We start from the raw sequence: 16,222 nt of genomic DNA on the forward strand, positions 1-16,222 counted from the left end.
GCAAAAAGGACGGTCACTTGATCTATCGCCAGATTAAGTTCCCACCCGTAAACACGGCCAATTGTGTTTGATGGAGCGCCCGGGCCAAGTTGGAGGCACCGCCGTTACTGCTGGGTGTTGAACCCAGCTTTCTGCTGCGGTGGTGGGAGAGTGTGTTTACCTCTACCACACCCAGACGCCCCATAGACAGACAGACAGACAGACACACAGACAGACAGACAGACGCTAAAGGCTCAGGACGCCAGGGCTAGAGACCATCACATAGACAGACAAATGTTTTTTTTTTTTTTTTTTTTTTTTGGGGGGGGTGGGAGGGGGGGGATTTCCTGAACAACACGCATTTCTAATACGACTATTACCACTTGATATTAAAAGTCAGAACCCTATCAAGTCATCAGCCAACAGAATAAAAAGTCAACAACCACCCCTTAATTTAACCTCAACTTAACATTAAACGACCTATCAATATCACAACATTATAACAAACAACATACAATCGGAGCAACAGTGTGCCCCAGAGGCAAGGACACACCCTGGCATCAGCCAACCTGATCCTATCACGACACACTGACATCATTGTTGGAACACTATGAATAACAATTATATTTCTGGTTGGCTTTTAGCCTCCGTAAACAAAAGTTGCACATAGATCTGCTTACTGTTTACATAAAATAAAACATTAATAGTGGAAATAGCTGATACAAGCTAAAACATTTTTAACATGGAAATGATTATTACGATTATGATGATTATGCAAAAAACAACTGCGATTATCTCAAATAATTGCGATTAGGCGATTATGTAATAATTGTGACAGGCATACTCACCTACTCACAAACTGCGACCTTTCCTTTAAGTGGTGCCTCCCCGACAGGGTTTCCACCAGCATCTAGTCCAGTCCCGGAGCGGTGATGTCCACTGAGGCTACTGTTCTCTACCAGCATCTAACTCCAGTCCCGGCGCCTCCTGTCCCTCCGCTCCTTCAGGTGGTGCTAGCAGCCCCTTTCAGGGGTTCCAGGTGCCCCATGCGCCTCCACTTCTAAGTGGTTTTCCCTCCAGCTTTGAATGGGTGTTTCAACAATCCCACGCCTGTCTGCGTTACAGTCTTAGACGTGGCTTGCTTCGAGGGGGGCTTCTGACGATGGTCTCATCGACATTAGCCTCCCTCTTGCCCTGCGTAGAAGGGGAAGGCGCCCCGTTGCTGAAGACAAAACGCCTCCGTACCTTATCGCCGGGGAAGCTACAGAACACAGACAGCATCATCTGTCCGTCTGTCCTGTACACGGACACCCTGAACTGGCGATGGAGCACCCGTCCCCCCTTCTCCCATGTCGTCTCCACACAGGAGATGACTCTGGGCAGCTGCTGACCAGAGACCTCCACTAGGTCGTACTGGTTGCGGGCGTGCCTCCACCCATTGAAGGCTGATGTTAGGGTGTTGGGGTGGGGCGGAGTCACCAGGGACTCGGAGAAGACCTGGTAGAGAGCCGTATCTGCAGTGGGCATCACCCCTGGTGGCTTCACGGTGTTCTGCTTCCAGGTGTGGCTGAAAAGACAGTAATACCATTTACTTACCTTACCATCCCACAGGGGCTCTGGCTTACGAGGCGGCACCGTGAAGTCCTTTGGAGGCCTGAGCAGCTCCTTGTCGACCAGTGTGAGCGAGGAAAGGTCCCTCGTCTGGTCGATGCGAGTGTACAGCTCAGGGATGCACGCTGTGATGACCTCCATGTCGTCATCGGACAGGGGACGGTTCCTAAGGTTGTCCACGTGAACGTTGATCAACCTGTTGTTCGCCCTTCTGGAACGTTCTGCAATGGAAAACACAACATTAGTTTACTATTGTTATTCTTAACTGAAAGATTCCTTAAATTCCAAATCAAACTGCATTAAAAAAAGAATGTGGATCTATTGAGGTGAACGAGCTAAACATCAAACAGCAGAAATTGATTACAGTAATTAATCATTGGTCAAATTAGAGTAACTTACTTGCAAATCCAGAGGAAGGCCCAGGGACCAACGTTCTTGTAGAAAAATAGGAAGCCGACTTGTTGATCAACTGGATGTGATACAGCTCCATCCTGCTCTGTGGAGAGAGAGAGGGGGGGAGAGAGAAATAGAGAGAGGGAGCGAGAGAGAGAGAGAGAGAGAGGCTGAGCACTGAGAAGGAGAGAGAGTTGAGAGCTGAGAAAGAGAGAGCTGGGACAGCTGTGAAAGGGAGAGAGAAACAGAAAGATATGTCAGTTTGTTATGTTAGTGGTGGAAAGTAACTAAACATTTACACAGATACTAACTGACTGCAGCCTAATTAAGTACAAATTTGAGGTTGGCTACTATAGTAATATGGAAGTAATCCGAGTAGGCTTGCTTCTACCACCATTGAATTAAATATCATTGTGTGGGGGGAGCCTATAACTGCTCTCCTCCTGTGAATTGAATACACAGGCAGTGGTGGAAAAAGTACTCAAATGTTGACTTAAAAGTATCAATACTGCAAACAGAATCTGTTACAAGTAAAAGTCCGGAATTCAAAATGTACTTGAGTAAACGTACAAAAGTGTTGGCATCAAATTGTACTTATGTAAAAAAAACGCATTGTGAGCTTGTAGATTGGCTATTTTCAATAGGGCTGAAGTGGTTACTGTACGTTTTGTAATAATACATCTACAAAGTAACTACAGTTTTCAAATAACTGTAGTGGAGTAAAAAATACAATATTTGCCTCTGAGGTGTAGTGGAGTAGAAATAAAAGTACAGAACATTGGAAATACTCCAGTAAAGTAAAAAAAATAGCTCAAAACTGTACTTAAGTACACTACTTGAGTAAGAGTACTTTACACCACTGTACACAGGACCCCAATGGAAGCCATTGGCTTTCTTGGGTTTATCCTTTTAGCATCCTTTTGTATGAATCTGTACCTTTTTTTTTTTGCAAACCGTTAATACAGTATTTAATCAATCAGTATTGACAGTATTGACAGTATGACAGTATCGTTTGCTAAAGTAGAACAGATCTACAAGCTAAACACAGCCCTAGCTCTGAACTCCTCTAACGCTATGGACCAGAGCTACAATGGCCCCACAAATCGATTCAGGTTGTTAGCTTAACGTCTCTTGAACGACAGCGCCAATTGTTTGTTTTCAATTATAAACAAGCTACAATGAGACGTTTTGAATGTATGAAACTCATTTCAACCCAGTACAACCAATTCAAATGACATTTCCACCTTAATCCCAAGAGCGTTTTGAAACGTTTTTTGAAAATCAACAACACAACATACATAAGAGACAGCAGACGTTACACAGCTATAAACAAGCTAGCTGTCATTTCGAAAACGATCGTGCAAAGACGGCAGCACGACCGTTAACGGTAAACAGTAAGCAGATCTACAAGCTCACAACGCATCACGATGCATCTGGCGTCGTTGTGAGCTTGTAGATCTGCCATTTCAACGGTTGATGCTGTCGTTAACATGACAGCAACGGCCGTTGGCGCATCGCGAGCTTGTAGATCTGCCATTTCAACGACAGCACGACCGTTAACGGTAAACAGTAAGCAGATCTACAAGCTCACAACGCATCACGATGCACCTGTCGTGTAAGTTAACATGACAGCATCGACCGTTGAAATAGCAGATATACAAGCTCACAATGCATCGCGATGCGTCTAGCGTCGTGTAAGTTAACATGGCAGCAACGGCCGTTGACGTGTCGCGCGACACGTTGTGAGCTTGCAGATCTGCCATTTCAACGACAGCAGCACGATCGTCAACGGTAAACAGTAAGCAGAAAAGTCATCCACTAACAATTGTAGCCTCTAAACTTGTGAAAGATCACGCTACAATCAAACATAATCAATAAAATAGCATTAAAATGACAGTTCCCCCCTAACCCCCGGCCCCGAGCATCATGAAAATAAATCAAACTCACCAGTTGTAGAGGAAAAAGTTGGTTGAAAAGCAACAAATTAGCGCTGCTGCAAGAAAAAAAGTAGAAAAGTAGAAAAAGTAGAAAAGTAGAATCTGTAGGTTCTTCTGGTTGATGGTTCCGTCTGTTAGTGGCTGATATAGCAGGTAAAGTGGCTGTTAAGCTCTGGGTAGATGCGAGTGAATCTATGAAAGTCTCAAACACATCTAACGCTGCTCGCCCTGCTTAACGATTTTATACCTGCAGCATCCCGTGATCCCGCATGAGCCCGCCTCTCGCTCGTCGCTGATTGGTCAGCTGTCGGTAAACAATTTCAAATACGAGCGAACTCGTGATGATAACGTCATCGCGTAACGTAACAAACGTATGTGTGTTTATTTTTGAAATGCAATTGTTCTTTTTTGATTTCGAATAAGAAAAGACTATTTCTGGTCATTATGTGACACAAATACGTTTAGAGGAGAAAATATTAATTATTGAACTAAAACAATATATATTTCCATCCTGTGTGCAGTGATGGAAAAAAGTACTCACATTTCATACCTAAGTAAAAGTATCAATACAGCAATGTAGAAATACTCCGTTGCAAGTAAAAGTCCGGAATAACAAATGTACTTGAGTAAAATTACCAAAAGTAGAAAGTACTCATTATGCAGAATGTTTTCAAATGTCTAAAAATCTTTTGAAAATAGCTCATCTACAAGCTTGTGAGCTTGTAGATCTGCTATTTTCATATGACCAAAATGTATATAGGGCTGAAGTGGTTAGTGTATGTTTTGTAATAATAATCAAAATCTACAAAACAAGTAACTAAAGTTTTCAAATAATTGTAGTGAAGTAAAAAGTACAATATTTGCCTCTGAGATGTAGTGGACGGAGTAGAAGTAAAAGTACTGACAATTGGAAATACTCCAGTAAAGTAAAAAAAAATACCTCAAAATTGTACCTGAGTAAAGTACTTTAGTTACTTTACTCCGCTGACAGTTTACGTGACATCACGTGTCAGAGCACGTTCAAGACAGCCATTAAGCAACCGTTCTGATCTGCTGTCAAGCTACTTAATAGAGGATATGCGCAGGCTTAAAGTGAATGGCACATCGAGTGGCAAAGCGAGTAGTCTCGCGTCACCAGACTACTATTCCACAATCTCTGAATGCTATGTCGGAAACATTTGTAAATTGTGGGAGGCAACAGTCTGGCCACGCGAGACTACAAAGCGAGTGGCAAAGTGAGTTTAACATTGTTTAATGTTGTTTAATGCAATCAGATATGACTTTTCTGTTTGGATGCATGGGCTGTCAAGGCCAGAAAGTATTTTTTTGACACTCAGTAGTAGGCCCAGGCATATCCTCTATTAATGGGGTTGTTGTGTATTGGTTTAGATCAGTGGTTCTCAAACTTTTTCATGCCAAGGACCCCCAAATTGACACTTATTAGCATGCGGACCCCATTTCAAAAGATATGCCAGGGACCCCCAAGAGATTTTTTTTTACGGCTCTAGCAGTGATTCTCAACCATTTTAATTTCAAGGCCCCCCAGTTTGACATGCATTAGGCTACAGACCCCCATTTAATGGCATTTCTATCACTAGTTGGACCGCAATTTATATTGTACAATCTATGTCAATTTAACTCTGAGAGTGTACAAATGTGACCATTTGTACACTCTCAGAGTTACAGACCCATAAGGGTCCATTTGGTGCCTAATCTATCATTTAGCTGGGGACCCCCTGGAACTCCCTCAGGGACCCCTGGGGGTCCCCGGACCCCACTTTGAGAACCAATGATCTAGACATTTGCATGATTTTTCAGCTGCTTCCAATTGTTGAGATTGAAAACCTGATATTTCTCTGAATGGCGATTTTATGAGTTGCCACAAGAGGGCAGGCTTTTAAGCTTTTATTTCAACCCTGAAGCTTCTATCAAAGGTACTTGATTTGTATTTTTCATAATCATAATAAACATTGTTGTCATCAGCCAATTGGTTGATGTTTAGCTTTTTATATAATACTGTCAATTAATCATCGCCTATCACCAGTGATGGAAAAAGTTCCCCCATTTTTTACTTAAGTAAAAGTATCAATACTGAAATGTAGAAATACTCTATTACAAGTAAAGGTCTGGAATTCAAAATGTACTTAAGTAACAGTACAAAAGTATTGGTAACAAAATGTACTTAAAGGAGACACACCATGAATTTCTTTTGGGGGGGGGGTATTTTTTGGGCTCCCCAGTGTCTCTTGTACCCCAAAAAATATATTTTTTTAACATTCAGTCATTTATTCTCATTTCAGAGATTTTCAGAATGGGCGTTTCTGAACAGGCCATCTCAGAATGGCAATGTTTGCTTACATCTCGAACCATTCTGCCCATGTATTTTGACAGACAGAATTGCTCAGTAGCACCCCTCTGCCCAACAGGACGTTTTGGTATTGCAGCTGAAAGTGCTTTATAAGCCAGAGAGAAGTTAGTTGGAATGAGTATATCTGAGGCTTGATTTAGGCTCAAACCTTTTGAAAATGGTTTGAGGGACATACACCATATGATATTAAATATATATATATTTTTTTAAATTCATGGTGTCTCCTTTAAAGTAGAAAGTCCTCATCCTTAATGAAATAACTATAAATCAAGTACTAGACATACGTTCTTGTGAATGGATGACCTTGCTTAATCCCCATTGTGTCTAAATGTATTTGATTAATACCAGTTTTTAATCTTCTGTCATATTTATGTCTTAGATTAGCATATTTAGATCTTTTCCAGGTTTAGGAATAAGAGGGATGATTCCTTGCTTCATAGTGTGTGGAAGTGGAATAACCTAGTTTTCAATACTATATGAAGTTTTTAACCGATTCCGAAAAGTGTCTGTAAAATGATCCCATATATCCATCTGATTTGTCTAAGGATAAACATTCCATAGCCTTTTCTAATTCTACCATTCTCCGTTGACATTTATTGTGACCTTGTTTGAATTTTTGACCCCAGAAGTTAGTCATCTCTTCAGGGGAGCCAATGAATTTCATGAAAATCTGCCCACGTTCTCAAGTTATCTGGTAATTTATGGTAAGGGTACACAATGCAATAATACAGGGATTTACGTGAGTTCACTTTGCTTCATCCGTGTCCACATGCATAAACACACAGGAACACCACGTCTAAATAGGCAAACTAATAGGCAAATTTGACAAAAATAGCAGATCTACAAGGTCACAACGTGTCACGTTGTGAGGCCTACAGTAAGTCTGCATGGTTGTATCAAACATTGTCAGTTATCTTATTGTATATACCCATCATAATCACAAAAAGAAAATATTGAATCAAATTCCTTAATTTCTGTATAAACGACTTGATACATTCATATATTTAATACAATTTCTCAAATATGATTGATATGATTAGAAAGTATTAAGTAGTAAGAATGTATCCATATATTATAATATACTATTAATAAGAGGTCCAACAAGAAAGTGAGTGACTTCACTGACTTGTAACCACGTAGAGAACTGAAAAAGCAAATATAGCAGGCCTATGATCCATTGTTTTCATAATCAGACCATCGTCTTTCAAGTAATCTTCCAACCCAGTTGTCTACCCTACATTGCACTGCATTTGAATAGTTTGTAGACAGGCATGGATACGTTTTTAACACACACACAACCCTTCATTCTGTAATAATACCATGACAATTGAAGATGCATTTTTAAAATGTACCTTAACAAAATATGCACCTTTATGCTTCATTCCATACATATGGTCGGTCTTGCCACCAGGTACCACACTGAGTTGACTTAAGTGCTACAGAACATACAGCTTGAAAATAGAAATGTCTACAAATAATTGAACACATGAGACCATTTTCCAAATTAAACTCTTTAATTAACCCATTAAGACTGGAACGCATCTGTGTAATTTTAGATTTCTTTGGCTATTCAAAAATAGCAGATATACAAGCTCATAGTGCGGCACAGAGTGCCACGCTACAAGCTTGTAGATCTATTAAGCTAGCTGTTTTTCTAGCTATCTTGAGAAGAAAAATCTTGAACATTTTAACTCAAATCTTTGCTTCGACCTGGGGATCCCTGGAACAAAATATTTTGGGATGGGGCAGCCTTAGTCTTAATGGGTTCATGCCACCAGCGCAGCTGCTGTAGAGGACACGCTGTAGAAGGGGGGAAAAAGAAGAAAAACATACAGGGTTAATGTAACAAGGACACCACCTCAGTGACAGGACAGCACAAGGCCTGGAAATCACTTTGCATTTCAAACAAACAAATATTGAACACACCCATTTAGTCAGCTTACAGATCAGTCATACCAAACCTCAATTACACCATGTAATGAAAGCAAGTGAGGAAAATAATCACGCCACTGAATAAATGTAAGCAATTTAACAATCATTTATGTCAGTGAACGCTAAATGTTTTCTATTGTATAAATGTACATTTTGTGTGAAGGTGACTGGCAGATGTGGCACCAGGTAGCCGCTCTGCTAATTAACCTCCAGTGTTTCTCTGGCACAACAGAAATATCACAGCTCTAAAAAGGGAAGAGCAAGACAACTACTGTGCTGTATAGTCCATGGATTGTATGTATGCAATTTAGACATTTAGCCGATGTTCTTATCTAGAGCGACTTACTGGTACTACGAACTAGACAGGTAACAAACAGAATGCAGAGAGAACAATGTAGTGCCTCAAGAAACTAGGATACCAGGTAAACAATGATCCTAGCATTTGTCTAAGCAACGTGACGTCTAAATAACATCTATCTACCGGTATATATACAATTTGAATCCTGCGCCATGTCGGTTGTCTGTAACGTTGTATGTAGCCAGTGTGACGTCATATGACATCACGGTCGTGACATCACGATGAGACACGCCAGTGTGACGTAATCTCACGACAGCATGACATCACATCCTACCTATAAATAGGTAGGATGCACCAGTTCGACGGCTTCCATCCTCAACACAACCCACGCCGACGACCCTTTACACAAATAAACTGCTAACTTCATCTCCTGCGATTTCAACTATCTTTTCACATTGTACACCACTGCACACTCCCCACAGGTCTGCCATACCAGGTCTGAGTAATCACAAAGTGGGTTTTGGTCATTGGAGAGGTGATGCACGTCACCTCTTTCTGAAGTGGGTACTTTCAAAGCCTGCCGTGGATTTAGGAGAGCACAAAACTCTCTCTCACACTGTGAGGTGCCTGTAAGGTGGCACTGCAAAGTGAACGACGCGTCACGCTAGACGTTCGGGCCGCGTAGCGGCCCGAACTTCTAGTTCTGTACAATGAAACTATAGGATGCCAGATAACAGGAGACCACTAGTCTCTGTTTGGGACATTTTGAGCAGTTATGGTTAATTTATTAGATTCTAGTTGGGACATCACAGAAAGTTACATAATCACAATAATTTTTCATTCAACTGTCTTTCAAAACCAGGGGAAATAAGTAACAATTTGGCCAGAATGTGACATCTTACAGTGTGATCAGCATCTCCATTATATGTCCAGAAATATGCAAATGACAATTTGTGTTTGATTAAGGATAATATAAAATGAAGGATCCAATACTTACTACTTCCAGGTAGGAGGCAGAACTCTCTTGGCCTTGTAGTAACGCGCCAGCCTGTGGATTCTGCTCTCTTTCAGAATGAGCTGAAACTTGGCATCTTTATCCTGTGAAAAATACAGGAATACACATTTAACAGTAATTAAATGCAAAGTAAGCAGAGCTGTGTAACATTTATTTGCCTCTTCTCTTGGCCAGTGCGCACTCGTAAAAGAGACATTGGTCTCAATGTGATTTTACTGGTTAAATAAAGGTTAAATAAAAATAAATAAATAAAAAGCTCTTGAGATTAGCTGAACAGTCAATATGTGATCAAATAAGTGCAATAAATTAACCTAACTTCTGAAATAATCTTAACTAATTGTGATTACACTATTTAATGAAATAAATATATTTTTTCAGATGCTGTATGTCACCAAGACAAGCAGGGCATCATGAAGGCCCTCAAACATTGAAACGTGCCTCGACCGTCTTAATGAACCGCATAATAGAACATCCTAAAGATTCAAACTGCAGTTGGAAACAGCGGGATATTTTAGTGAACCTAGCTTTAATTTCGTCCCCACTGTTACATCAGTGAAAGCTACATTTGTTAAGTTCATAAAGTTATAAATATATGTTTGATTTTGTGTGAAGGTGACTGGCAAAGGTGGCAACAGGCTAATTAACCTCCAATGTTTCTCTGGCACAACAGAAATATCACAGCTCTTACATTGAAAGAGCAAGACAATGACTGTGCTGTGCTGTATAGTCCCATGTATTGTATGCATTCAACTTATGTGCAATGTTTTACACAACAAAAAGTTCATTGTCACATGAAGTGAAAACAAATGACTACTCACTGTTTTAAACAAGTGAGTTTTAAACGAGACATGAGCCTTGTTCATCAGCCTGATGACAGGCGGTGCTTTCAGGCTGGTCTCGGACCTTTGCTCTTACTTGGACCTATCCGTGGCTTATACCAGTGACAAATTACTTTGCTTTTTTTCTTGCTCTTCCTTATGGACCTACTTGCGGACTATACCAGTGTCAGTCTACCTTATGTGGATAATGCGGTCAACACGCCATGACATTTTGCACCTTAATCCCTTGTACAACACACTGACCTTTATTATTATTCTAGCACCTTAACTAACGTCCATAAGCATATCATGCACAGTATACATCTGTTGCTATGCTCACGCACCTTAAAGTATATCTTATCTCAGGTTCTTGTGTAAATATGTAGATAACTGTTCTCCTTTCCCACTTTCCTCCCCCCTCCTTCTATTTCTATGAAAATGACGATACGATGGGAACTATGCACAAATTAATTCCACCCACTTTTTTGCTCTGTAAACTTGTGATGTGACAATAAAGCTGATTCTGTTATTATAATCATTTGAGGAAAGATGTTTACACCATACGCCCTCAAACATTTAAACTTGCCTCGACTGTCTTAATGAACCGCCTAACAGAACATCCTAATGTTGGCGGTATACTTGAAACAAATGTTAAGTTGCCAGGATTCAAACTGCAGTTGGACACAGCATCACATCCACGTGTTTAAGCTCCATTCCAGTGTGGCAATATGAAGCAAGCCAGAAACATTGACGTTTCCAAATGCCTACTGGTGGGCCCGTGCAAACTACAATGGTCATAGCCAATTCAGTGCTTCATTTTATTATTCATTGTTTTCCTGAACTCCACAGGTGTTCATTGTCTGGGTGTTGACAAACCCAAAAATATATTTTTTGTGTTGTGTGAATACACAGTTGGTAGCTAATATATGCTGATGTTTTACCTTACGGTTCCTCTCCAGGTGTTTTCTTATGGCCACAGCCTTCTTAATCAGACAGTAGAGGTCCTCTGGTATTTCTGGCGCGAGGCCCATGGACCTGAGGATTCGGAGGATCTTGTTTCCCGTTATATAACCCACCTGGGCCACACCATGGGAATCTCGCAGAATCACACCTAGATACACAAGAGGTTGAACATGTTCAATCAAATATAACTATGAGTTTTAACATATCTAGAGGGCTCACTGTAGAAAGAAAAACACCAAGTCAGTGATTGCTACACTAGGCCTGGGAATCACTTCACTCCAATTTCCAAAGGTCTAAATACATCCATTTGGCATTTACTAGTGGGCTTCATGGCTATACTCATCAATAAAAAAACAAGTGAGCCGGATATTTTAGTGAACCTAGCTTTCATTTCATCCCCACCGTTACAATCAGTGAAAGCTACATTTGTCAAGTTCATAAAGTTATAATTGTATGTCTGATTCTGTGTGAAGGTGACTGGCAAAGGTGGCACCAGGTCGCCACTCTGCTAATTAACCTCCAATGTTTCTCTGGCACAACAGAAATATCACAGCTCTTACATTGACAGAGATAATGACTGTGCGGTGCTGTATAGTCCATGTATTTTATGCATTCAACCAATGTGCAATGGTTTACACAACAACAAAAAGTACATCTGTCACATGAAGTGTAAACAAATGACACTACTGGAAAATTTAAACATTTGAGGAAAGATGTTCACACCATACACCTGATTTTTACTTATTTGAAGGCCAGTGTATCACACCAGAAATAGCAGATCTTCAAGCTCACAACACATCACACTGTAACACGTTGTGAGCTTGTAGATCGGCTATTGCCAGACACAATGTGCAATCCAGCATAAATCAGGATTTATGGCACATTAAGGTAGGGTAAGTGATTTACTTGGGCTATAATAAGTGTTAAATATCTCTATATTCTGATAGTACTCTAGTATTTGTTCAGTAAAAGGAGTCTCCCATGTCTCTCCAGCTCTTTATTAAACAGAAAATGCATTTTCAGTGCCCTCTTCTGATTGACTTAAAATGTGTCACCTACCTGAAAATGTACTATATTCTGTTTACTGAAGAGCTGGAGACCCCTGTCAGCTATGTAGCAATGATTACTATCAGAATATAGTACTTTAACCTTTTTAACAAATGTATATATATATATATCACTTACCCTACCTTTAAATAAGTTTAGGGGCAATTTAGTATTATTTTGATTAATGCTTTCACTTTTGTATCACATTTATATGGGATAGTGACATGTGATTGCAGCTTAACTGTTAATCATATGCAACCATTACACTGGACCATTTTCCTTATCTTGCTTACTCGGGCAAAAGTAAAAAAAAAAGTCTTAAAATGACCATACTAGCAGTCTGGAATGTTTAGCCTGTTGGCCATGTTTACCAAATAATACCTTTTGATTTTGAGGATTTCAATAGTGTGAAAATCAACTTGCAGACAGGTATATTGCTTGATATAGGTAATCTAACACACTAAGTTAACTGTGGTTATATTTTGTCAAAGTCTGGATTTAATTTAATTAATAATACCAGGAGAGAGGTTGATTGAGCTTAATTCTAACTTTCATGAATTAACCATGTAATTATGGTCGGCCAACATTGACTAAATTATTCAGTAACAATGTAACTGTAACATCTTAACAACACAAAATGTTTGGTATGGAATATAGCCAAATAAAATAATGAATGACATGTTCAATTTAAACTAATTATTGTAGAATAGTAATCATTGAACATGTTACCAAATTTGATTATTTCACGCAGCTCAGAGAGCTTTTCTGTTCCCTGGTCTGATGTGTAAATCTAAACTGAAATTTGCTTTAGTTTTTTTTAAAAGAAGCTGGGAAAGCCCAAAGCGCCAATGTGCAATGAGGGCATACTTGGGCAATACTTTAAGGTCAACTGTTGTACTTTGTGTACACAACAGTATGTCGAGAACACTTACCAATCTGCGATGGGGTCAGACCTTTCTTGGCCAGTTTCAGGATATGCTCTTTCACATCTTCGGGTGTCAGTTTCAGCCACTGAAAAGTAGGTTTCAAAATTAACCACTGACCAAACAAATAGATTAGTGTGTGCTTCCTCCATGTGTTTAGTGTGGTATATACTCACGGTAGGAACACTGCGCTTGTATGGGATGGCTGACTGGGACAGGCCCTTTCTGTAAAACAAATAAATAACGTTAACTAGACGCCGTAGTCACATTTCTAACTATATAAAAGTTAACTTTACTTTACTTATGAACATTACATAGCAATGCAACGTAAATACACTTGATTTAGCAAAGATGCTAATTTACATCTGCAATCCCCACAGAAAACTAAACTAAAACAGGCAGACAGCGGAGTACATTACACTACACAGGGAAACAGACAATAAATACAAGAACAAAGGTACAAAGTATCTGTAAGTAAATCTATTTAAGGCTAAGACTAAATCAAGTTCCACATTGGCTTGTGTAGTATTGCACTGGGAAATTAGCGTTTTAGAGGGCAATATGTGTGTATACTAAAATGAGGTTGCTTTCAAATAGTACAGGACAAGTCAAATAAAGAGCATGATTATAAATGGTAGCAAGTTTGGTTATCAAGTAACGATTTTTTGTACTTGGAAAGGTAGGACAATCTCTTATGGCCAATGGAAGGTTAAAGGCTTTTGTAGATATAATGATCAATGGTTGTTGGGGTTCCTTGGGGGGGTTCCAGGGGGTCCCAGCAACTGCGTTAATATAGCATCACAATCATTTTAACCACTTTAACCTTTTATACTTTGGCTATTCAAAAATAGCAGATGTACAAACTCATAGAGCGGTGCTATGAGTTTAAAGCTAACATTTAACTCAAATCATTGCTTCTGGGGGTCCCTGGAACAAAATATTTTTACATGGGGGTCCACGGCCAAATACATTTCATTTTGAGGGTCTTTGACATGAAAAGGTTTGAGAACCACTGACTTAAAGGGACATTTCACTTAAAAAAAAAAGAATTGGGTAATTTAATCATCTTTAATCAGTATTTATTTCATTAGACACAAACCCATTGTAATTTTAACCATGATAGATTCATAAAGAAGACCCATTCTTGGTTCTGGGGACTCACACTGCCCTCTTAATACGTGAGGGGGCCCGTGTTCTTTCAAATACTTTTTTCATAAAAATAAAAATAAATTTAGAACATGAACATTTTTAATACAATAAAAAAATAAATGAAAAAAGTAATCGAAAAAACATGGCCCCCGCACGTATTAGGAGGGCCGTATGAGTCACCAGAACGGGTGCTATTGATGAATGGTTAAAATGGAGTTTGACGTTACAATGAGTTAGCATTGGAAGGGGGTGTGTCTGATAAAATGAATACCAAATATCTAAATCAGGGGTCTTCAACAGGGGCTCCTCAGAGTTACTACAGAGGGGCCGCCAAATCTTTGAGATTTTTACATTAACCACTTCAACCAAGCATCCCAATTCTGAGGATAACTTTAGCCAAAAATAGCAGATCTACAAGCACACAATGCCTGTAGATCTGCTATTTTCGGCAAAGAGGTTTGATGTAGGGGGAAAAGAGCACACCAAGTACAGAGTGGGTCAAGTTTACTTAGTATGGACGGTTTGTGTGGTTAAAAGTCTGAAAACACATTAAAATGAATCCAACGCTGATGACAGTGCTGTCAAACAAGTCTATGAAGCTATCTATGAAAAGATTATCTTCTATACAATATTGGGGGTCCCTGCTTTATCTCTCTCTCAGCCAAGCGGTCCTTGACCTGAAAACGTTGAAGACCCCTGATCTAAATACTGAATGAGCGACATATAAACTATCTTGGGTGTTCACAAAAGCCTGAGTAGATGACAAAACGACTTCAGTTTGGACATGTAATAAATATGTCACTTTGGGAGAAAAGCCACTTAGCATCTCTAAGCTAACATCGACTAGCCAGCCGCGTGTTAGCGACCAGTGTTGCCAGATTCTGAGAGAGAAACAAGCAACCAGGTCTAGGAAAACCAGCCCAAAAGCAGCAACTATGGGCCACATCATGAGCAATTTAACATATACATCAGCTATTTGAAAAAAGCAGATCTACAAGCTCACAACCCATCGCATCGGAACTTGTAGATCGGTTACTTTCAAATAACATCTTGCGGGGAAATTATGATAAGCAGATCTGGCAACCCTGTTGACAACGTCAAGGCCGGACTGAGAGTTCACTTCAGAAAATAACAATTTTCCTGCTTTTAGGTCGAATTGGAGAGCTGGAAATGACAGCAGAATGTTCTTAAGAGGTTTATAATGCGTTATCTCTCGCCAAAAACTACTTTAACCGGTGAAATATCACCGTTATGTGACACAAACGAAAGCCTACCCGGGAGCGTGCATGCGACCCATGATGGCGGTAGATGAAAAGAGACAGGTGAAGGGACGGAAAAGGGTCTTCTGCGCATGCGTGGGACGACCTCGACGACCTTCGACCTCGACGCAAACAGTGCGTTGTCAGACTCGTGTCGCAAAACGATGACGTTACATTTCCAAAGCTGTATTCTGATAGTAAATAGTAATCAGTGTTTTGTTTAAGTAACAGTCATATATTTAATGTCTCTCCAGCTCTTTATTAAACAGAAAATGCTTTTTCAGGGCAGGATACCAATTTTATCCAATCAGGATAGAGAACTCAGTCAGGCTATAGATTAAACAAGTGAAATTGGAAGTGATGACACAAATAAATGAGTTTAACAAATTGCAACTGGAACACTATAAAAATGAAGCTGATAAATGAGTACTTTCCTGATTGGCTGAAATGTTGTCACCTACCTGAAAAATGTATTTACTGTTTGTTAAAGAGCTGGAGAGACTCCTGTGACTGAACAAACTATAGCAATG

The 16,222-nt window shown here is 39.8% G+C and overlaps 1 protein-coding gene across 1 annotated transcript; it reads right to left on the reverse strand.

Moving 5' to 3' along the window:
- Positions 1 to 8,054: 8,054 nt before the first annotated feature.
- Positions 8,055 to 15,730, reverse strand: LOC311047106 (small ribosomal subunit protein uS15-like; the record flags this gene model as incomplete). The annotated part of the gene is made up of 6 exons (XM_084059697.1): positions 8,055 to 8,088; positions 9,516 to 9,616; positions 11,293 to 11,462; positions 13,294 to 13,372; positions 13,461 to 13,509; positions 15,708 to 15,730. The coding sequence occupies 6 exons, from the start codon at positions 15,728 to 15,730 to the stop codon at positions 8,055 to 8,057; spliced, it is 456 nt and encodes a 151-aa protein (XP_083915823.1).
- Between the last annotated feature and the right edge of the window lie 492 nt (positions 15,731 to 16,222).

The sequence above is a fragment of the Gymnoscopelus microlampas genome (assembly GCF_963454915.1).
Source record: "Gymnoscopelus microlampas genome assembly, chromosome: 6".
Lineage (NCBI taxonomy): Eukaryota > Metazoa > Chordata > Actinopteri > Myctophiformes > Myctophidae > Gymnoscopelus > Gymnoscopelus microlampas.